Source organism: Paracoccidioides brasiliensis (assembly GCF_000150735.1).
Source record: "Paracoccidioides brasiliensis Pb18 unplaced genomic scaffold supercont2.15, whole genome shotgun sequence".
Lineage (NCBI taxonomy): Eukaryota > Fungi > Ascomycota > Eurotiomycetes > Onygenales > Ajellomycetaceae > Paracoccidioides > Paracoccidioides brasiliensis.
Genome location: NW_011371372.1, coordinates 73401 through 96527, shown reverse-complemented (window position 1 = coordinate 96527; position 23127 = coordinate 73401). Strand labels below are relative to the sequence as shown.

General features: G+C 43.5%; 6 protein-coding genes across 6 annotated transcripts; 2 read left to right on the top strand and 4 right to left on the bottom strand.

The window, feature by feature from the left end:
• Window positions 1-1298: 1298 nt before the first annotated feature.
• On the top strand, window positions 1299-2723 carry PADG_08259 (CMGC/SRPK protein kinase; the record flags this gene model as incomplete). Its single annotated transcript, XM_010765199.1, has 4 exons — window positions 1299-1493; window positions 1637-2215; window positions 2287-2449; window positions 2524-2723. 4 exons carry the CDS (start codon window positions 1299-1301, stop codon window positions 2721-2723), a joined length of 1137 nt encoding a protein of 378 aa, XP_010763501.1.
• Window positions 2724-3238: 515 nt separating this feature from the next.
• On the bottom strand, window positions 3239-3853 carry PADG_12419 (uncharacterized protein; the record flags this gene model as incomplete). The annotated part of the gene is made up of 2 exons (XM_010765280.1): window positions 3239-3468; window positions 3688-3853. The coding sequence occupies 2 exons, from the start codon at window positions 3851-3853 to the stop codon at window positions 3239-3241; spliced, it is 396 nt and encodes a 131-aa protein (XP_010763582.1).
• A 370-nt stretch (window positions 3854-4223) lies between these two features.
• On the bottom strand, window positions 4224-5046 carry PADG_12418 (uncharacterized protein; the record flags this gene model as incomplete). The annotated part of the gene is made up of 4 exons (XM_010765279.1): window positions 4224-4394; window positions 4435-4481; window positions 4561-4867; window positions 4927-5046. 4 exons carry the CDS (start codon window positions 5044-5046, stop codon window positions 4224-4226), a joined length of 645 nt encoding a protein of 214 aa, XP_010763581.1.
• Window positions 5047-5737: 691 nt separating this feature from the next.
• Window positions 5738-6727, bottom strand: PADG_08257 (uncharacterized protein; the record flags this gene model as incomplete). Its single annotated transcript, XM_010765246.1, has 1 exon — window positions 5738-6727. The coding sequence occupies one exon, from the start codon at window positions 6725-6727 to the stop codon at window positions 5738-5740; it is 990 nt and encodes a 329-aa protein (XP_010763548.1).
• A 2025-nt stretch (window positions 6728-8752) lies between these two features.
• Window positions 8753-10389, top strand: PADG_08256 (uncharacterized protein; the record flags this gene model as incomplete). The annotated part of the gene is made up of 2 exons (XM_010765245.1): window positions 8753-9067; window positions 9130-10389. The coding sequence occupies 2 exons, from the start codon at window positions 8753-8755 to the stop codon at window positions 10387-10389; spliced, it is 1575 nt and encodes a 524-aa protein (XP_010763547.1).
• Window positions 10390-12220: 1831 nt separating this feature from the next.
• PADG_08255 (CAMKK protein kinase) lies at window positions 12221-16182 on the bottom strand (the record flags this gene model as incomplete). The annotated part of the gene is made up of 2 exons (XM_010765244.1): window positions 12221-15218; window positions 15350-16182. 2 exons carry the CDS (start codon window positions 16180-16182, stop codon window positions 12221-12223), a joined length of 3831 nt encoding a protein of 1276 aa, XP_010763546.1.
• Between the last annotated feature and the right edge of the window lie 6945 nt (window positions 16183-23127).

Here is a 23127-nt window from a genome sequence, read left to right as displayed (position 1 = left end):
CTTTCCTCCCCATTCTACACACTGATTACAGCCACTAGATGTTGGGATATTTGGACCATTGGGTAAATCATATTCCAAACAACTGAATGAACAAATGAGAACTGGAATGGGATTCATACGCACTACAAAGAGGTCTTTTTGGCAGCTTTTTGACACTGCGTGGAAGGAGGCAGTTACATCTTCAAATATTGAAGCTGCATTTGCTGCTACTGGCCTACATCCATTCAATCCGGAACACATTCTTAAAAAGCTTCAAATACGACCTTGCACCCCCCCCGACGCAAGATATCAACCAAGAACACCTACTTCTATTGTTGGCCTGCGGAAATTGGTGAAGCAAGTCAAGCAACAGCAGCATCAAATATCTAATGATCTCAACTGGGTGATCCGTGCAGGGGAAAATCTTGCTCTTGATAAAGAGGTTCTTTTAATAGAGAATCGGCAGCTTCAAAAAGCTCTTAATCAAGAGAGGAGATGTCGCAAGCGTGGCAGGGCAATGGAGTTGCTAGATCCCTTGAATCCATCATTGGCGCAGTTCTTCTCGCTGGCAAAGGTGCAGAGCATCCGCGAGAATTTGGCGGCCTCAGAGGTTGCCAAAAAGGATGAGCAAGCTCGCAAGGAGGATGCAAAGCTGCAACGCACTATTCTTAAGGAACAGAAGGAGGCAGATATCATCCAGCAGAGGATGGAGCGGGAGGCAGCTCGCCAGGCCACAAAACAGCAAAAGGAAATGGATAAGGCCGCAAGAGCTGCTCAACGGCAGATTGACAAGGAGCTTAGAGATGAGAAAAAGGCTCAGAAGCAAAAAGAAAAGGAAGAACGAGCTGCCGTACGGCTACAATCATGATTGAATAAGAAGATGATTGAAGAATTCAAAAATCACCTTACTAATCGGGAAAGTAGACCCTCGATTTCGCAAAGAGTGGCTAAATCGCGTTTTCAGAGCCCTGCCAGGGTGCCCACAGATCCACTGCCAGAGGGATATGATGATATTGCAATCTCTACTGGTTTAATGACTGCTTGCTCACTGAATCTGCCTCCACCCAAGATTTCATGTTCTGGGCGAGTTATTAAGCCAAACAAATGTTTACTGAATTAGCTATATATTTTTATATGTAATTTTCTATATATATTTTCATCCTATAATATATCATCTTAAAATCTAATTGCGTTGTTGAAATAACATTAAAAATATTTCATCATATTGATGGCGAAATGGCGGGCGTTGGGTGTAAACGGGCGTTGGGTGGTGGATTACGTTACCGCACTATTTGCAACGATTTAATGGAACTCAGAGAATGACGTTCTCCCAACTAATGTCTCCCCTCACATTTCCAAGCTCTGGATTTGACTTGACTGATGCCTCTGAAAGTATTGAGGAAGAAACCCTGCCGACGTATAAGGCAGAGAAGTATTACCCGGCTCGAATAGGCAAAATTTTCAACGACAGGTATCAGATTGTTTGGGAACTAGGATACGGAGTGACATCGACAGTATGGCTCTGTCGTGATCTACAGTGCGTACATTTATTTATCATGTTGTTGCAGTCCAGAATAAGTCTAATATGCTAACTTCACTTTCGTTAACCAGTGAGCCTTGACATGTCGTACTGAAGCTTTGTGTTTCCTCCTCAAAGCCGAACCATGAGATTAGAATCTACAGTCATCTCAATTCCGTTCAATCTCGATCTGGCCATCCCGGCAAAAAGCTCTTTCGACAACTATACGACTCATTCGAAGTGATTGGCCCAGATGGCACTCACGTGTGCCTTGTTCAACAACCATTGGGATTGAGTCTGGAACAGATGCTCGACCTTCGGCCTGCCGGGACTCTGGCTATACAACTTTTAAAACCTCCGTTACGACAGATCCTGGGGGGGCTTGACTTCCTACATTCAGCCAACATTGTGCATACAGATCTCCAATCCAGAAACATGCTTCTTGAGATTGACGATCCTAATGTGTTCTCGGTATTCGAAGAGGCTGAGTTGAAACACCCCGCGCCGAGAAAGGTCCTCGGCGATCGCGTTATTTACAAGAGCCGGCGGATTCCCCGCACACGGTGCCTTCCTATTATAACAGATTTTGGCGAGGCCAGGTTCGGTGATGAAGATCACAGAGGACAGGATGTTATGCCAGATGTCTACAGGGCACCAGAGGTTATTCTCAAGATGAATTGGGACAATAAAGTTGATATTTGGAGCATTGCTATGGTAGTCAGTGACAATTACCCTTTGTTATATGTTGGCGGGTTTAGTTGACGTGTCCTCAATTACTACTTGATTAGTTTTGGGACCTCGTAGCTGGGCGTACCCTCTTCCAAGCCAGGAATGATCAGCGACTTCTGGACGATACACTCCACCTTGCAGAGATGGTTGCTATCATGGGACCTCCTCCCAGGGAGTTTTTGGAACGATGTGAGACGAGTTCTATATGGTGGGATAAGAACGGTATGTGAATACATGTTCAAATCTACGGAGTGGCGGACCTCGTATTTTCTGCTAACGTTGACAAAACATTCAAGGTCAATGGAGAGGTTTTGCACCCATCCCTGACATCTCCCTCGAAAGGCTTGCAGACGATCTCGAGGGAGATACCAAAAAGGGATTTCTGGAGTTTCTTCAAAGGATTCTATGCTGGATGCCTGAGCAAAGGCCGACTGCGGAAGAGCTCGTATTTGACCCCTGGTTGATGGAGGGGCTTCATTTAAGGAAAACCACCTAGCTCAAGAAAACTCTCCTTTAGGGCAGAAGTCGGATCTCGTCCTCGAAAATGAGAAACCCCGATATCTCAGCCGTTCAATCAATGGCATTATCCCGTGGCGGGGCCATGAGTGGTAACTGTAGCCGAATCAACCGGACGCTAGTTTTGAAAAATCTAATGCACATTCAATTTACAACAAAACAAAACATTAGGGATAATGGAAACAAAAGGGAAGAGCGTCATTGCGAAATTTGGTTACCTCAGTACCAAATTGGTTCTAACCAGTCAACACCCAGTTATCGTCCTCTGCTGCCAGCATGCCGAGATTCCATAACCCCAACAGCACGGAAGGCCGACCGACACCACTAACTATCCGTCCACGGAATTACATCAGCAAGGGCTAGAATGGTCGTTTTCATCGAGCCGCTTGAGAGCAACAAACTCGGCATTTCTGAGTACAAACCCATGTCGCGCGCAGTGCTGATCCATAGAGAAATTCACTTGGGCCAAAGCCTACTTATATTCTCGTCGATCAGCTAAGTTTTGGGAACCGGCCATTGAGGAGCCGTCGAATCGGGAGTCCTTGGGCCAGTTGCTCGAATCCCGCACGCAGGCCACGCCTCACGCAAGGCAGAACTAAGTCCGCAAAACTCAGGTGGAATTGGGGGCTCATCCCTAATGGCGGTCGGCGGAGACGTAAAAGGATCGGGGTGAATGAGCTTCGCATTAAGTGCTGGCCCATAGCGCTGGAGGCTACAAAAGAACTCTTTATTGACATATGATGGAAAATTGCGTTGAAAAAATTTAGATTTCGGTCGACGATATAAAACGGGATATATAGCATTGGGGGGGTTATTAATTGACAGGGCTACGATTCTCACTACTTGAAACAGTCCGTTGACGCACAGTTTTGAAATGGATGGCAACCTAGTGCCTGTTCACTGAGCAAAGTACTTGCGTCAGAAGCTGGCGGGGTGGCACATACTGATAAACTGGACGTCCTGGAGAAACGCGCGAGGGTGCGAGATATGCGCAAACGACGGCGGGTGAAAGGGAACTAAATGACCATCGCCGGACAGGTGATTTCCTAAAACAGGCTGTTGATAAAGTTTGGTTCTTGTTCCTTGGATTGGCCACTTCCCATGGCGCATCGTGGCCCTTCTTGTAATTTGATGACGGTGTCAAATCTATGCGCAGTGGCCTTCACACTTTCACAATGAAGAATGGATTATTTACATAGCAAGTGAGGAAAGATTCCTCATATCATTTGGACAGAAGGGCAACAATGGAGTATCATAAGACATTTATCCAATGCAAAGATGAGACGGGAACAAGTTGAATCAATACAGGAAAATGTAAACCGCGCCTTCTTGGAGCGGTTCCTCAAGGGTGGTCTCCCTCGCCGCTTAAGGGGTCTATGACTCTCTATCTTCCCCGTTTTCGGCGTGGAACTCGTGGAACCAACTCCCCACATCCAGGGATCAGATCATGTTCAGGCTGCCAAGAAGGGTCGTAGCCCCTTCACTCCACCGAATACCACCGCATCCTTTGGTCATTATCCTCCACCAACATTGATTTGAGGATTTCATCAACCATCCACTCCTCCGTTGTCACTCCGCCATCTTTAATCAGCATTGGTGGGGTCCGACCGTCAGAGTCGAACTCGTCATCACTCCGACACTGGGTGCCAAGCTGCATATACTTGGCGCGGTTTGGGAAATCGGGATCCTACATCGTCGCTCGGATCCCGGACACCACCATCAATGGCGATGGATGTGTCTAACATTCGTAAGAACCCACGCGAGAATAGAGGAGTGGATGGCAGGAACTAAGGAAATCGAAGGGGTAAGGGACGTACCTTTGCTTTCTCCAACACACACTCGGGGCTCGAGGTTCAGACCCCACGTCACCTCTTTTGTAATCCAGCATATCTTTGCTTGACTTGATACACAACTGTCGCTGTCACTGGAGGAGCTACCCTGTGGGGTAAGACTGGTGTCGCTCTCCTCATCATCTTCATAGTCGGGGGATCGTTTATTTGTAGCTATGGACATCGATGTATCCGACAGGTTGGAATCGTCGTCATAGAAGAGACTATGCAGCGAAGCCCAATGATTGTCGCCTGCATCAATACGCGAATCTAGGTTCTGGTTCCGGTCTGTTGCCTTTCACGTTTGAGCTAGTTACTTGACTCTCAAAGTATCTTATGTGGCTCCTGGTTGACTGGCCTGTCATTCTTATCTGTTCGCTTTCCGATCGCAGGTTGCTGGGTATAGGAAACCGGCGTCCGCTGAAATTTTGTGCCCGGTGCCGTGGCGTTTGGATTGAAATGGAGGAACGACATATCTTCAAGTTCATTCTGAAAGTGGGCTAAGTAGAGAAGAAACTGATAAGCCTGCTATTTCATTTGCTATTCTAGTTACCTGCTCAATCTGCTGAACACCTCTTTGTTTAATTTTTCACATATTTGGCAGCAGAGACTAGATCACATGTACAGGCATCACAGAGATGCGACAATTGCAATATGCTAAGACACATAAGAAGAAGATATCAACTATAGGGTTATTTAATTTAATATAATCAGTGGTTATTGAATGTAGATATTTCAGGCTACATTTTACTGGTTAGTTGTATATTTTTAGTTGGTTTCGCTCGAGGGTGGATTATATTAATAATGGTATTTGTGGTTAATAATTGCAATTGACACTAAATTCTCTATAAATATGCTATAATATGCTATAAATTTGGTGTCCCTCCCAGTTGAGAATTACGTTAGTTACAGCTCATCATTGGTCAGAGTTCCCTAATCAGAGGTCAAATTTTCTGCCAGAAAATCTTGGTGTCAGTTAAATCCCTCCCCATTAGAACACACACATCCAAGGGGACACCTGGGGACACTTCAACCTGATCAGAAAAAACTCCAGCATCATCTTCGAGGAAAGTAACATCATAATGACAATTCGATATGGTCGGCCAACGCATTGGTTAGCCAGCTAAATTCTCCATCAGTTATAGCCGTCACGCCTGACCTGTCATCATGCCCTGAGCCTCTTGGATTTTAAGAACTTATAGTCCGGCATCGCAGCTCGCACATAACTCTCTACCAGCTGGCCGTCCTCCTCTCCAAACTCCTTCTTCCATTCTTTTGCTTCCTCATCGATATTAATATCAGCAGCAATCTTTGTGGTGAGGATTGTGGTTGAACTGTCGAGTGTCGTTCTAAATGCCTGGAACCAGGGAAGTCGAGGCGGATTTGTTTCTTTCGCAGGTTCCCAATGATAGCGCAGCTTGTTACTGTCTAAGCCGATAATATTGCAGAACTTGACAAGGACCGCAGGTTCGCTCATGACGTCGTCTGCGTCTAGCACTATCGGCCAGTCAGCTGGTTCAGACTGGGATTTGAATTTGTTGAAGTGTTCAGCATAAAAGTCATATAGCTTGCGTGTCCATCTCATGGTCATCACCATCTGGAGGCCGCGTCTTCCGGGAATTGACTTGGTGAACCCCTCACCGTCCGCCCTTATGGATGCACGGTAAAACGAAGGGAAGGATAGAGCTGGATGCCTGATGAGGAATGCCGGACACCACGTCTTTAGGAATTCATCAGAGAGAATTGTTTCGTTGTGGATTGAACGGTCCCCCCGCATCGAAGACATTGCTCTGGCGGGCTGATCATCTCCATACAAAAATTGCGTCTTGACAACAGGGTTGGTCAGAAAATTGGTATGCTCTTTAATGACAACAAGTTTTCCTTTTGATTCTGCAGTCTCGATATGTCGATAAAGTTCGATGAGACAACTCTTCGTGCAGTCTTCCAACTTTTCCTTTTGCTCCGTGCTCAACTTTTCGACATGTTTATTAGAACAGCGGAGCTCTGCCCTGAGCGAGACTAATGGCATGAAGAAGTAGCCTCCATTTTTGCGGAAATAAACGTCAGGTTGGTCCTCCAATGCCAGAATCTTTAGGAGGAGGTTTGATCCGGTTCTCGGGGAGGTCAGTAAGTAGAATCGACGGGGCTGGTCCATGTTGACCACCGCGAGCGAGGATTGAAGTGCTGGAAGGCGGGTTCGTAAACCGGTCGTAATTGGAGACTGGATACAGACGTACTTCGTACTTCTCAACTCTTAAGTATGCAGAGATATACTTTCCAGCACATTTCAGGGATATTCGTGTAGCTCAGGGGCCCCCATTTTAGCCTTCCCAGCTCACTGACAGCCATCGAGACGATTTTTGAGTCTGCGCTGGACACGCAGATCTGATTAGCATATCCACGACAGTTCGCCCCATTATTTACAATGGAGTTCATTGAGCCAACTGCCCTTCTCGCGCTCGGTCGGCTAATATTGTTAGGGTTTCACTACTCGTGCCACGCCAACACCATATAAGGTGGTTGAGGGGTGTTGGCGTGGCACGAGTACCTAATCACTGAAATCAGACCGTCAACTGGATGCGAGTTTCTGTATATCAGGTTTTTTTAGGTGTGTATAGGGTTGCCCAATGGCCTGCTTTGATGTCGCCGTTTGGACTTCCTTTGACGGCTGTTCACCTATAATAACGAGAAAGATCTAGTAGACCTGTTGAATAACTTTCTCAATTTTAGACACTTTAAATGAAGATTTAACAATCAATTGGCGGGTTTCCCAGAGTGAGATCTGTTAACCAGAGGTTGCGTAACTACTCTCTTTTCGCGTTTCTTTTATCTCAATTCCGGCTTGTAAAGCGCACCTGTAGTTAGACTAGACAGCTAACTTAGCCAATGATCTTTGGCTGAAAGAGAAAATAAATAAGAATTAAGTCAAATTATTAGACATTTATATTCAATATTACAAATATTCCAAACTGGTTGTTAGTCAGTTCCTCGTGTTGACGCCTCGCGATTCTCCTCACCACCGATCGACAGTACCATGCCTCCACTCAGTTCTTTTTTCCTTTGAGCTGAAAACCACCCATGAAGAAGGGTGCAATTGGGGCTTTTATGCACTCGAAATCACAGTGGTTATACTCCGTGAAGATAAGGAACCACACCTCAGCACGGAAATTGCGAGAATACTGCTTGGAAAGCAAAGTCTTTGCCATACATGAGTCGTGAGTCCATAAATTATATATGATCTTTGAGATAAACAAACATGTGTACCTAGCAGATATAGCACGGGGTCTTATGTAGCCACCAAGCTGCAGAGAGAATCTATAGAATACATACTTGTTGAGGAAGCAGAGGGTCGAAGTTAAATAGTGAATATATTCAAAAATAATTTGAACTTGTGGGGAATTTAGTTAAAAATATGGTTGTTATTGAAAGTATAAATATACTCCGGACATACGAAGCAACTGTAGATCTCTTCCTCGATTTGATCAATATCAGTTCTGAAATGGATCGTCTAACCCTCAGTGTCTAGCTTCTGTCATTGATTTGATCTCAAAATTGAGACTTATTTCTATCTCATTGCCAACACAGAAAATATGTCAGATAATTGGTTCAACAACAATTCGAATGACGCGGACCACCAGGGACCACACACACTTCGCTCATATCCATGATGCAGTCTTGATCCAGATGGAAATGTGTATACATGGCGATCCGAGAGCATCGCCCAAATCCCTGTTGGCGATCCACGGCTGAATTACAATATTGTCTTGTTACACAATGTGGCCTACATAGATGATAGGCACATATACAAGACTAGCCCCCGAATAATCATTGCCATGACTGGCTGAAAATTGCCTAGGTTTCGGGGATTTGACAGGTCGGATTTTATAAACATAAATTTTCCCCATCCATGTCTACAACGAAGGTTGGTGTTGTTATCTTATTATTTCCTACGAGCGAGACGCACTGCTCTGGCGTTGGATCAGGATGAAATAATGGAGATTGGAATTCTGAAAGTTGGATAGGAAAGGGATTTGAGGTAAGGAAGGTTTGCGCCTCTCTTTCTTTTCTATTCAATAATCGGCACTGGTGATTTGAGGTCGAGCTACTCTCTGGTAGAATACATAGAAAGCCACGCATTTGACAATAAATCTCTAGCCAAAACAGATATACTAGGATATACATGGATACCGAGAAGCAGAGTCAAGGCAATTATGCTGTCAACGATACAGCGGGGGACTCTTCGAGCCTTGGCCTCAGGCAGGAAGAAACTCACAACGCCGAGACAACGGATTCAACGGTGCCAAACCGCCAGTCAAGCGAACATCCATATACCGTCTTGACAGAGAAGGAGAAAATATGCACGATTATCATCTCGTCATTTGGTGCTTTCCTCTCCCCCGTATCCGCCAGCATTTATTTATCAATTCTGAATTCCCTATCGAAGGATCTGATGGTTTCCACGGCCAAGATTAATCTGAGTATTACAGCATACATGGTGAGTACTTTGTTTGAGTGTTGTGTTCTTTAAATCACCCATTCACTGAAGTTTTCTCGTAGATATTTCAAGCTTTGGTACCTTCTATAATCGGGGTTTACTCGGATAAGAATGGTCGACGGCCGGCCCTCTTGATCTGTTTTATTGTTTCACTTGGCGCGAACATAGGCCTAGCTGTACAGGACAGCTACATTTTTTTGATAGCTCTCCGCTGTCTCCAGGGTTCTGGGAGCAGTGGGACAATAATAATTAGCACTGCTGTTACTGCCGACGTTGTCACCAGAAGCGAGCGCGGTAAGTATACTGCTTATTCATCTTTGGGCATGACCCTTGGTCAAGCACTTGGTCCTCTTATTGGCGGGATTCTAAACCATTTTTTCGGCTGGCGGTCTATTTTCTGGTTTCTTACCACCTATTCGGGCCTTATGGCTTTGCTTGTCGTCTTTTCCCTCCCCGAAACAAGCCGCAGCGTGGTGGGAAATGGAGCTCGTCAGCCGCAGATATGGAATGAATGTATCATGGATATGATATCTCAGAAGCGGCAGCGGAGAATCCCTTTTAGCGAAGATCGAACTGTATCAACACATAACCGCCGTCCAAATCCCGCGGAGACCATCAAGATCGCAATGGAGAAAGAAACCGCTATACTTCTTTTTTTTAGCGCGTTATTATTTGCTGGATATGTCTTTGTACTCTGTAGCCTGCCCTCCCAACTGGAAAGGAAGTATGGATTCAATTCTCTCCAAATTGGCCTGTGTTTTCTCCCGTATGGATTCGGCAGCTTGGCGTCTCGCTGGGCGGTTGCTACTCTGGCAGATTGGAATTTCCGTCGTCATTGCAGTCGCCTTGGCATCAGAATTATTAGAAACCGTCAACCGCAGCTCTCGGGTTTCCCTCTCGAGGCGGCAAGACTGCAGATTGCATTACCGCTGGTATATTTATCTTGTATATGCATAACAACTTACAGCTGGGTTATGACTTACAAGACTAATCTTGCTGGGCCCCTGATCCTGTTGTTCTTTACTGCATGCACCATTTCTGGCGCATTTGGATCAGTATTCACTCTTATTATTGATTGCCACATGAAACAACCGGCAACAGCAGCGGCCGCAAGTAATCTCTTTAGATGCTTTTTCGGTGCAGGCGCAGCAGCGGCAGCCGTGCCACTCATCACTAAGCTCCGAATTGGCTGGACAGGGACAATTGTTGCGTCGACCTGGGTAATCTCAAGCCCTCTGCTCTGGGGGGTTATGAAATGGGGCCGCCATTGGCGTGAGGAGGGAGGAAGATCCAGAGAAGGAGCAGATCGAGAACGAATCTAGCGAACAAGAGTAAGTAACTGTAGTTCTGAATAATAGTAGGGAAACGCGAAGCAAAGGCAGCACCTCACGACATCCATCATTGCGCACAGGCAGAGTCATGAAGACGCTCATCGTCCAAAACGCTGTAGTCTGTGGAACCAACCATGCCAGATCTTGGAGGTTTTAAGAGCGCGAAGCTCATTCATAGTTATATCCACATGGTTGAGGAAAACACTTCTTCTCTCTCCAAGGGGATGATAAATCAGGAGGCACATCGCATAGCGGCGCACAGCAGAACATTTCTCCATCAGCATGTAGGAATATTTGACGACCCTGCATGTGAAGTGTGGGGAAATTGGAGGAACACTTGCGAGATAAAACAGCTATTAATTAATTCCCAAGGATGTCTCTCTACCGGTTAAATAAATAGATGTATGAAGCTGGATGTCAATCATTCAACAATCAGCCACATATGATATTGCGTATACAACTATCACGCTGGCTAGTTACCGCTGCGTTCACCCCGGACGAAATTTCCCCAATAATCCCTTACGAGGACCTCTATTAAGAACCCACACTCCAACCCTGAACTCTCCACCAAGAGTTCAATGCTGCTCAAACCGTAAACGGGGTTATATAGATTCCTCCCTAATGGGCCTTGCAGCAATGCTTTGGAGGATATGGGTGTCTGGGTGCGGCAGTTGGGAAACCAAGTTTTTTCTGGTTTTTTGGGGGGGTGTGGATCCGCAGGTGTGGGATGAGGCGGAGAGGAATGAGACGGTTGCGAGGGATGTGAAGTGAATCGTTCTCCTTTTTTGCCCTCCTGTTGTGCAGCCGATTATGCTCGCTGGGACGGATGCATTGGTTGCGGCGGCATTGACTTTTAGAAAAGATGGAGTGAGAATAGAGACGTTTCTGTGTTGAGGGGTGTTGATCGCACATCTCACTGTAAAGTGTTGAGTTAAGGGACTGACACTTCATGCGTGATGATATGACGTGACTAGTAACTATTCATTTAAACCATAAGCCACATACATACGAAATAATCCAGGACACCGAAGATTTTTAATACGAAGAAACCAAAAATAGATCGGAGCAGGAACATCGTATAGACATATACAAATCGTACTCATTCATAAAAGGAATATAGATGTCAGAATATGTAAAGATAGAATAGAAGGTGAGGTATAAATTCATATGTAACAAAAAGAGCATGGGAGCCCAACCCCTTTTCCCACCTCTCTCAGAAGTGTTATTATGCAAAACGGGGAAAAAAGGAAATTTAAGAGCAAAAAGTATGAGAGGAGAGAGCAGAAATGCAGTGAAAGAAGTGAATGTTTAGCATCCCATTTCTTCTTTTTTGTAACAAATGGTCGTCTGTTGCCATTTCTATTCGGCCTCATCGAAAGAGTAAGGGGCAGAGAGAAATGCATGGGGATATTCTAGTTTCCAGCAAGGATTAGGTGGAGATAGGAGCAACGGTATTATTAGTAAGAATGACTAATGATGATACGCCTGGAAGGAGATATTCGAAGCGTAAGTGTGTTGGGTGGAGGGGAAATTAAAGTAAGGGCCTTCTTATTCTTTAGAATAGGAGGAGGGTTTTCGGAGTCTGTTATAAAACCGATAATCATAATATAAGGCAGAAAGAAAGGATCAAACGTCCCCCAATGATATATGCATGCCCCTATCTGTCCCCCAATGCATTTCCCAAACATGCAAAAAAGAAAAAATACATTAGGAAAATCCAAACCAAGAACAAAAAGGGGGATATAACCATGTCTATCCAAGGGCTGATAATATAAAAAAAGTTATCCATATCCTTTTCCCGTGGGTTCTTCTTTCATTCCTTTCAAGCCATTCGGTTCGACCTTTCAACCTCCTGATATGAACTCTGCTTCCCAATCACAATGCCTTCATCCTCCGATTCATCATTCTCATCCTCATCCTCATCATCACAGTCATATCTGGACTCATCCTCGTGGTGTTTGTCAGACACTGTATTCCGAACTGTAACAGTGTCCCCTGTACGAAGCTCTGGAGGCACCTGACCTGGACCATCTAACTCCTTTTCCCGTTCTACTTTGTGACTGTGGAACCCTTCCGCTGAGAGGGATGATGCACCCGATATCACAGATGGAATGCTGGGGTGAGAAGCGGAGTGGGACATCCCACTGTTAAAGTCATCAGCGGAGGATGAGGACATGGTCACTGCAGACTGAGGGGACGTAAGCGGTTCTCCAACGGCATGCTTGTATGGCTGAGGCGGGTCTCTTGCTATCCGATGCCATTCAGTATCTATTGAGGACATTGCTCCACCCTGAGGTTGCGGGTTCTGGCCAGCCAAATCCCTGTGCTGCGAAGCAACTGTCTGCGGATGATGGCTTTGATCTTGTTGCTGCATTCGTTGTCGTAGAAGTGTCTCACGGGCAACATTGAACGATTCAGGAGACGGATCATGGGCCAGTTGGTGAGAGCGGGATCGATAGTGGGATGCGCTCCTTCCAACTATACCATCATGACCGATCGACGAGGCTAACGACGCTGAAGATGTCTCTCGCAATAAGTCGGGGGATTGAACGTGACCCGTAGCTGATGCTGTACTAACAGCAACCACGGGATCAGAATGCCCATCTCCATCTATAGATGCCCGGTCTGTAGATTGAGATCGTTCCCTTCGCCAATCGCGGCTCTGAAAACCACTTGATATACGACGTCCGGTACCTCCAAAAATACCACCGACACTGGATGAGGCTAGTGGTTCGGAGGTTGTGGTGCTTGTTCGAGGCCGGGATTGAGCTACACCTGTATTCAATGGCCTAATTGTTTTAGTGGAACCGGAACTTGAAAATGTCGAGGATGTTCGTTCTGGAATGTCGGGACGTTGTTCTTGGTCTTGAGTGAGGAGGTCCTTCGGGTGTGATGTTGAACTGGAGTTGCTATTCCTTCTAGAAAAACTGGAACCGTCAGTCGAAACGGGGCTTGCGAGAACGCTATGTGAAAGTGGGTGTTCGCCATCTCTGGTGGGTCTGCTAGTTGACCGGGCAATTTCTTCATCGTCCCTCAAGCTTTTCTTTCTGTGATCCCCAATAGTATCCTTGCCAAGCATGACACTACTCGAAGACGAAGTCGAATACATCGGGTCAGAAGTTGCTGAACTGGCTGCTCTCTTCCGTCCATCTTTCGACCGACCAAAAATAGTACCACCCCATTTTGCCACATTTGAACGTACTCGCTCGATAAAAGGCATTTTCGTGACTGCCTTGGTGACTTCTTCGTTTGAAACCTCGATCCTCTTGCCCTTGCTTTGATAGCCAGGATCCGTCGTTTCAATCCAATGCTCCTTGTCAGAAATATCGCTAAGTACCCACGGGTGATGCTTAATCTCTTTCAAAGTGATTCGTTTCGAAGGATCCTTAGTGAGCAAACGTCTCATGAGATCACATAAATCGTCATCGATATCTTCATAGGCAAGCTCATCGTCCAATCGCTTGTTACTGTTCATCACCACCTGAGGGTCAAATGACTGGCTTGCGGATGCTTCCACTTCCACTGCTTTTAGACGTTTCCTTGGAATAAACACTTCGCTTTTCACGATATTCTGAAACAAGCTATATTCATCGTTACTAACGAATGGTAGACGTCCAAATATCATGCCATACAATGTAACCCCTAGCGACCAAACATCGATTGCGCCCGTGATCTTTGGGACTTTTCCAATTTGGTTCTCAAACTCTGAGCCCGTATAACACAGTTCTGGAGCATAAAAGGCTGGAGTTCCAACAGTCTTTGAAAGCTCACGAGCGTCGTCTAGTTCAGTAGCATCCGTCTCCGCGACTTGCTCCTCATCTTCATCCCGGATAGGCCGCCCTAGGTAGGACACCCCGAAGTCAGATATTTTTACGCGGCGACTTCTTGTAACAAGAAGGTTTGCAGGCTTAATATCGCGATGTATAATGCCCTGATAATGAAGATACTCAAGGCCAAGCACGGAATCTCGGAATGCGCGTCGAGCTTCGGAAAGTGTCAAACAAGGGACATACGACATATCATCGTCATCATCCAGAAACTCCGGTTCAGAGGAGTGAGAGGTGAAATGACTCGAAACAGTGCTTTGGCGGCGTAAAAGAGAAACCTTGGGTACATATGGGCCATACATGCTTCCTTCCAGTGCAGCTAAGCCCAAATCGTGCGGGTTATCATCTGGCTCATCTGCAGAGGCTGTAGGCTGGGAGGGGAGAGGGTGGGATTCAGAGTCGTCCTGGATAGGAGGCGGGGGTTCAGGGCCCGTTTCATCGTCTGACACTGCACCATGTTCCAAACTCCATGCCTGAACTCGCGAGAACTGTGGTGCTATCGACCGCCTCTTCTTGCCCAATGCCCCTCGCTGTAACCTGAACCGTCTGAGGGTCTCCTCGACAAAAGATGGAGATTCCGGAATTCCTTGCTTCTCTTGTTCGAGCCTGAGTTTATCCACGGCTACAATATCCTTGTTCCCTTTTTTGCGCCATACTATCTCGCCATTCTCCACATACTCCAACACAATATAGACCTTCTGTTGATTAGGGTCGTCGATAACCTCAAGCAGACTAACGACATTCTCATGTCTAGCCTTTTTAAGTATGGCAACCTCTTTTTTCACCTTATCCTCTGGATTACCAAGTTTTCCTAATCGACGACGTTTCGAATATCTTTGCACGATTTTGATGGCTACTTTCTTTCCGGTTCTCAGATGTCGACCGAGTTTTACTTTCCCATGTTCACCTCGACCTAGCTCATCAAGGATTTCATACTCATTGATGAGCTTGTTGCCAGTGAGAATATCACGATCAACCTCAACTGTGTGTGTTCTGCAGCAATATGTCAGAAACAAATCCACTGTAACCAATCAAGGAAGAGGAGGGATTGACAACGCAAAGGGATTATGAAGGGAAATAATAATAATAATAATAATAATAATAATAATAATAATAGCACTTACTCTTTTGGTTCCTGAAGATGAGTTGGATGTAGGTACGAAAAAGAAGTACGAACTCCGGCAGACTTTAGTGAAGATGGATTGGCATACTGGGGAGAGAAAAGTCCAGGACTAGAGATGGGTGTGCTTCCAGCTATTCGCGAACCTTGTCCACGGGAGGCAGATTCGCGAAGGTTCCATGTTGGCCCCGAAGACACCGATGGTATGGGGTATGGTAAGGGATGAGAGCTGCGAGAACGAAGATATGGTTGAGCACGGGTGGGATGAACCTGGGATTGAAGAACTGCATAAGATTGGTCGGGATATACAGGTAAATCATTCACGGAATTTTCAGTGGGGTGCGAAGGGGTGGGATGCTCCGATAACGGACTGAGGGGAGGATGAGGAGCTTCAGGAGCTTTTAGAGTTGACGACGACTGCTGTGATGGAGACGTTCCAAAGTAAGAGGTTGAATAGTCCGTGGCAGGTTCCAGACCGGCTTGATCTGCTAAAGAGCGTAAAGAGCTAGATGAAGTATTGGTCGAAGAGCTCCTGGATGCATTCGAAGAATGTGGTCGGAAGGGAAACATATGAAGCCTTTGGGCTAAACCACGACGTTCCTCTAGACGACCATCAGGCTGTAGGCTCCGCTGGCGGTTCGACCCACCTGTTAACTGCCTTGAGATGGGGCCAAGGGTGACAGAAGATCTCCGCGGCCTTGACCTGCGACCTGCAGTGTCTAAGCTTTCCTTGCTTTCCCGGGGAATAGAGTTATCGAGCGGCTGGTGTGATACCCTTCGACCTCGACCATCCCACTCCTCCTGCGCCCTGGCAGGCGATCCTCCTGAATTATCCATTCAAAACAAAAAGAGGTAAAAAGAAAAGAAAAACTCGGATTTAAAGCTGCTTCGCTATGGTGCCCGCCCGGTTTTGATCCCCAATGTTAAGGCACCTCCTATCCCGGCTATTGTCGTCCTCGAGGGAATATGCGAGCCGTCCGAGTCACTGTTTCGAGAACGGCCACAGGAAGAGAGACATGGTAAACCCACCATTCCTTTTCAGAAAATTAAAAGACGAGCTTTACTCCTCATCTTTTATTATTTGCTCGTTCATCCACAGACAGGGAATGGATTTCACTTTCATGCGAGGGTTTAGTAGGCCAGCTATCTAGCCCTGCAATCGAAGAAACGGGAGTCAATCAATGGCACATTTAAACATCGGCAATGCAGAGTCTGTTTGCTGAACAACTGTGGCGTGAGGCAACAACTGGGATACGCAGGAATTTCGTCTACCGTATATGCGATAGTCGTCAACGTAGGTGGTGCAATGGAGGCCGAGTGGTACCAGAATGATCGTGGGCTCAGCGGAGAGAAGTGAGAAAATAAGCAGCAAAGGAACGTCGATCAACGAGGATTGGAATATATGGAATTAAGGGTAGGGAAAAAGGTGTTGTTTAATTGCAGAGCTCCGAGAGGGGCGGGCGAGGTGGGAGACGGATAGGTTAAGAGTATGGTTGAGAAATGCAAAAAGTCTATTAGTTTTGGTTTGGTTACGTAGGTCTCCCAAGGTATGTACAGGAACTAACTATGTATATACATTGTCACGAAGCTTGCAAAGCAGCGTATTGAATTAGTGTATGGGTATGTATGTGTATATTCTATACGTGTTGTGTATTAGTTAGTGATTGTTGTATGGATGTATACAGATCCTGTTGAGTAGAGCAGTTGTTTGAAGGTCTGACTGGACTCTTGAGGGTGCAGCAACTGTCGCTTATGAGCAAGTGAAGGAGGAGAGCAAAAGTCAGAGGTGATTGGGCGGGGTTGTAGTAGGTGGAATTCTACGAGGAAGAGGGGAAGTTTTTGGTGCTGCGCAGGGGCCGAGGGGTGGCAGGGAGCCGCTACCAGGATGGGGTCACTTGGGCTGTACTAGGGTAATATTGCTATACGGCGGCGTCCTGACGATGCCATCCCCAGGCCAATACTGGAAATGGGCGTTCTTCTACCGTAAGTCGTGGCTTTGATCCATGTTTTTGCTTGGAACTTGCCGCTGGAGACGGGTGGGATCCTTAGCGGCGGTATCAAACAAGAGAGTCCTGCTGGAACAGCTGGATGGACCCTGGTTCGTAATGTACTGTGTTTACACCACACTAGTAATTTACAGTAACTATCGTAATTATTAGTCATCTCGATGCAAAGTTCTACATACATATATTATTCAAAATGATTTATATCACTACGGGTGGGAATTCTCTGTTCGTGGATTGCAAATTCTCGGATATATTTATTAATCTTGTCTATCCCGACTCCCATTTTTGCAGGCATATGTAAACCCAAACTTACAGGCCCAAAGGCCGATTCATACAAGCGCACACAATGACCCCGTGTTTCCGCACACTCTCGCATTTCGGTGTCCGGTAGTTAGCACGCCTAGACAAATCCCAGGGAAGCACTGACTATGGCAGAGGCTTGTTGTCTATTCTCTCTCTGGACAAGGGGTCCCTTGGCTTCGAAAAGTTGGCAGCGACACGGAGGAACTGGGTGCGTGCCCAAGATAGTTTACATCCCAGAGTCAGAAACAATAATGTGAGAGGATTTTCTCCTATCGTCGTAGAAATCTGGAAATTGGAGTGGACGAAAACCCGACATTGGCACTCTGGGGGAAGAGGAGGATTCTCAAATCGCTACTTGCTAGCTAAACAAAGCCGCCGAACGCACCTAGGGCACGACTCGGATCACTGCTAAAAAGGTAAGAGGAAAAGAATCGTCGTCGCTGGGATAAGCAAGGTGCTTACTTGGGAAATGGAGGAAGCGCCAGGCTAGCAAGGGTCAGGGGATAAGAGAGTGATGTTTCGCATAATAATTTGGGGTTGGCATGTTTATTCCGCGATGTCAAAACAGTCAGGGTTTAGCTATTTCTCGATTCAACAGGGTAGTTGGTTATATGCGTGCTACGGCCAAACCCTAGGTTTACGGTCCCTGGATAACCAGGACGAATAGTTTTTCGGGCAACAAGCTGACAATAATAATGCCGTTGCATAATCCAACATAAAATCGGCACGATTCTGTTTGTACTTAACCCGCCAAACAGACACATTCATGTTCATGTTCCCGAACTTTTATATCCAAGAGCAAGCTTCAATTTCTTTGAACGGTGCTCCCCAGAGCTTGATTACAGCCTTTTAACCACTGATCAGTTATTTTATGTCCAACAGGTATGACCTTGTCAACTGTTAGAGCGGAGAATCACTTGGTCGGCATTGCATGAACTTGCAGACTTGCAGCTTCCAAATAATAGGTATGCATATCATAGATGTACATCATCATACATGACTCGAGAGAAAGAAAAGTCACCAGTGCAAAACAACAAGCGAAACAACCCTCCAATCTCTATCTAGCTAAAGTGACTGAGTTTTCCCACAATTCTCGGCGGAATGATCCATGTTCATACTTTGATATCTGCAAATTGACGACTTCCACTCCACATGCAGGCGGGCACCCCCACCCTAAAGCCGTCCAATACCCAGCGTTGTTGATGTTGAACTTCAATCAGATATTCCGTGCTGACTCAGCCCAGGAAAGCCTGGGACATCTTGCACTTGGTGCAGTCCCTGTCAGGTAATATATAACAGGCGAAGCACTGTTGAAATTCAGTGTTTGATGTTTGACGCTTGGTCCCGTCCACCTTAGGCTGACCAAGCGACAAAGAGGATTAACTAGTAGCATCTGTCTGGTCAAAACTCATGGAATTTCGGTATGAACCAAATAATTTACGTATATAGAGTTACCACTAGATTATGAGAGCGATACCAGCCAGACAGTCGCATCACTCGTACATCCCTGCTTCTAGTTCCAAGTTCTTTGGTCTCGAGCAGTCCGCAGGTGTCGTGCGCAATTTTTCTTACCGTCAAGCGTTCGCGCGGCTAATTTCCTATGATGATCGAGACGCAACGCATGTCACGGCAAAACTTTCAGTATTATTAAGCATTCGACTCCGCTTTATAAACTCTCCCTTAAAGAAAAAGCAACCAAGGCTACGTTGACATATTACGAACCACTCGATCGCTGCTGGCTAAGAGTGCGCCCCCATCTTTAACCCGAAAAAGCTAAACGAACCAAAGGCACTGGAGAAAGGGAAAAATAAGGTAGCCGAGAGAATCCACTTTGTCGACTTTGGCTGCCCCAGCAAGATAAGGTCCCTACCATTAGTAAGAAGTTACCTATTGTGGGAAGGATTGATGCTTTCTGGAGGCTGTTCAAACCAATCGCTTATAAAGAATTCGTCATAGACTTCCGATAACAGAAAGGGAACAAACGGGCCCTTTGTTCCTTTTGTTTTGGCTTGGATAAGGACTGGAAGCTTGTTTGTCTTTTCTTTTTTCTACAGACCGATCAGTGGTATTTATATTTTTAGTTTAGACCTAAGAACCATTTCTAAACGTGACCCCTTGCGGTTAGCTTTGAAATTCTTAGCTCCTCCTCGCAGAGAAATTTGCGATGAAATAAATCATCGACTGCAATTATTAGTACATGCACAACAAGAGCGGTAAGAAGGATCCTCAGAAGGGAGGGAGCAAAAATCGGCGCAGAGTGACAAGGATTTTTATTTTTATTTTTTATTTTTTTTCGCCTGTAAAAGAGTATTGCCTCGATCCTACTAGGGAAAGATTTCACCTATGCTGTCATCAATGGGGTATTTATTAAAATTTCTCCAAGGATTTGCCTCAAAGCTTTAGCATACTGTCAAAATTTCTTGCTTCCAACCAAATACGAAAATTTCTCGTTCCAACTAATGAATAAAGTTATTATTCACGTCTTATTAATCGTTTTCCTCTTTTTTCATAACCGATCTGGGAAATCGGCATAAAGGTAACTATTCCCACAATACATTGGACGTCAGAATCCGGCAATGGCGCGAACAGAATATGGACGGAGAGCATCTTCCGAATCTGACAAACGTAGTTATGGAGCAGATAGTTAGTTCTCCGACAGGAAATACAACCGATCATAATTTTCATCTCTTCTCTCTGATTGGCCTAAACAGGTCTTTCTGTGACAGTGACACAGCATTACGGAAGATATATGTGCAGCAAGCATGGATCCAAACCATCGTTCCACTCTCTTGTTTGATTCGTTTCCAAATTTGCAGTCCTGGAGCTGTCTAGTTTGCCCCGTCCTTGTCTCTCCGTATCTCATGTCGGTTTAGCAGACACGGTTTTTCATTTAGCCGCTGGGGCAGCGAGAAAAGGTGCCGTGGCCTTGTAGTCAATGAGTAGTTGGTGCACTCTAGGGCACCAAGTCTTCGATCGCGATCCACATGCAAATGAGGAGGGATAACTGGTGATTGAATGTTATCTCGAATCGGTGGCAAAATCTTTCATGTATTTGTACATACGTTCATAGGACCAGAGTTATCGGCTCCTCAGCGATGGCTTGCATCTGTGCGTCTGTAATCACTGCAGCCATGCGGTGTTACAGAACAACCTTGCTGTCCCTTGCAGGTTGTATGAAGTTGGTTTTGGTAAATCCCTTACTTTACATACCCGAACCTCTACCAGGTTCTTTCACAAAACTGCTGGCCTTACAAGGAAATTATGAAGCATTATTTGTCCAAGAATGACTGAGTGCGGCTACTTATCTTCTCCGGAACGCACGTTGACCACCAAGCTGATTAACCGGGCATACGGACAAACAATTCCAGCCCCGGGTCATATAACCGTGAGCTTTTGAAAAGTTATAATAAGGCGATCATGTAATGAAAGATGTTGGCAAGCTGAAGGCATAAGCCATTATATACTTCTGTGCAATATCTGAGAGCCAGATGTCGTGTTCTTCGCAAAGCCTTCCACATGCCACACACATATATATATTTGACTTAGGAGTTGCAGCTGAAAATTACGAGAAGTGTATTCAAGATGATCGAAGTGAACGTTGAACAACCATGCTCTAAGCTAACCCAGATGAAGGCTCAAGCTGTGGTTGACAAGGGTCTTCTATATACATATAAACATCGACTAATGTATTAAGCGAGTTAGCCACGTAAGTGCGTGAGCTTCTTCTCAAACATATACGTGTCTCTTGACTTGAATGGCAAAATTATCAACAACTTAAAAGTCTTTAAGCCTTCTTTCAAGGAAGACATTTTTTATAACAACCCAAGGACTTGAAAAAGATTGAATTTCAAGTATATGAACAGCAGTAAACTTATATAATGTTTTTTTACTTTTACTCATTATGTCAATGATCATATGACATATATTAATTAATACTTTACTGAAAGTCAGTTTTACAGAGATAGTTTCTTTTATAATGTAATTTACAAATGAGTTGAATACTTCTCCACTATTATAAATTTATGAGTAAATATAATAACAATCACATAAGAAAAATAGATTAATTATATTAAGAATTATTTATAAATCAACTTTTACATATATAAGCAATATATTCAATAGTATCATATATACTACATTGAGATGTTGCTTATTTCATAATTGAAAATCAAAAATCTCAATTATTCTTTTTTCTTCTTTATTGATACTTTGTATGTGTACTATGTTGAGTTGTTTATATTATTAAATGAGAAGATATTTGTTTTATTTAAGTTGAAAAAAAGAAATATATTATTTTTTAAAAGATTACTAAATACTATATTATTCTAAGATAAAACTCTATAAATATAAGAGTTAATTACTATTTATTAGTTAAATTAGTAAAATAGTTAAATTCTTATTTAACTAGATAGATATCATAGTTACTGACTAAATATATCTTAAATAAAGAATAATAATAATAATAATTTAAATCTTTTTTAATTATTTTAATTATTTTTTTAAACTTTATATATATAATTTTTTTATTTTTATTATTTTTTACTTTTTATTCTTTTTATTTACAATTTTTTATTTTTATTAATTATTAAAATAGTAGTACTATATAATATAATCATCTATCAGATTATATTATTTATTAAATCACTTTTATTTAAATTAATCATACTTATTAAAAATTCAGTATATTAATTACTCTTATTAAAAAACTTTTAATCAAAAAATTAGACTTTTAGTTATTATTATTATTATTATTATTATTATTATTATTATTATTATTATTCTTTATTTAAGATATATTCAGTAGTAATTATGATATCTATCTAGTTAAATTAAAATTTAATTATTTTACTAATTTAACTAATAAATAGCAATTAACTTATATAATTATAGAGTTTTATTTCTGAATAATATAGTATTTAATAATTTTTTAATAAAAAATATATTTATAGTTTTAATTTTAATTCAGTCTCTTTTTCAACTTAAGTAAAATAAACTAACTTCTCATATAATAAAATAAATAACTTAATATAGTATAAAATAAAATAAAACAATATAATTCAAAATTAATTAAATTAAATTAATACAGAGTTATTACTAATAATATGAGATAAGATTGATTTACTTTGATTCTCAATTATTATATAAATATTTAACTGCTTATTTTATTTCTATATTTTAATTCTTAGTTTAATATTCTCATTATAATTATTTAATTAAATAGATAACTTTGAGCTTTTACATTATTATTATTATTATCATATTTGTAGATTGAGTTATAATATAATTCTAAACTTCTCTTTTTCATAAGTCTTGAGAATTAAGTAAATAGATCTTATATTTATATTTATACTCATATCTAATTGAGCTTTTCAGCAATTATAACTATACTAAGTATTCAAAATCTTTATTAATTTTTATTCTTCTTTATTATTTTTTACTTATTTTTATCTTTACCATAGAAGTCAATCTCAAT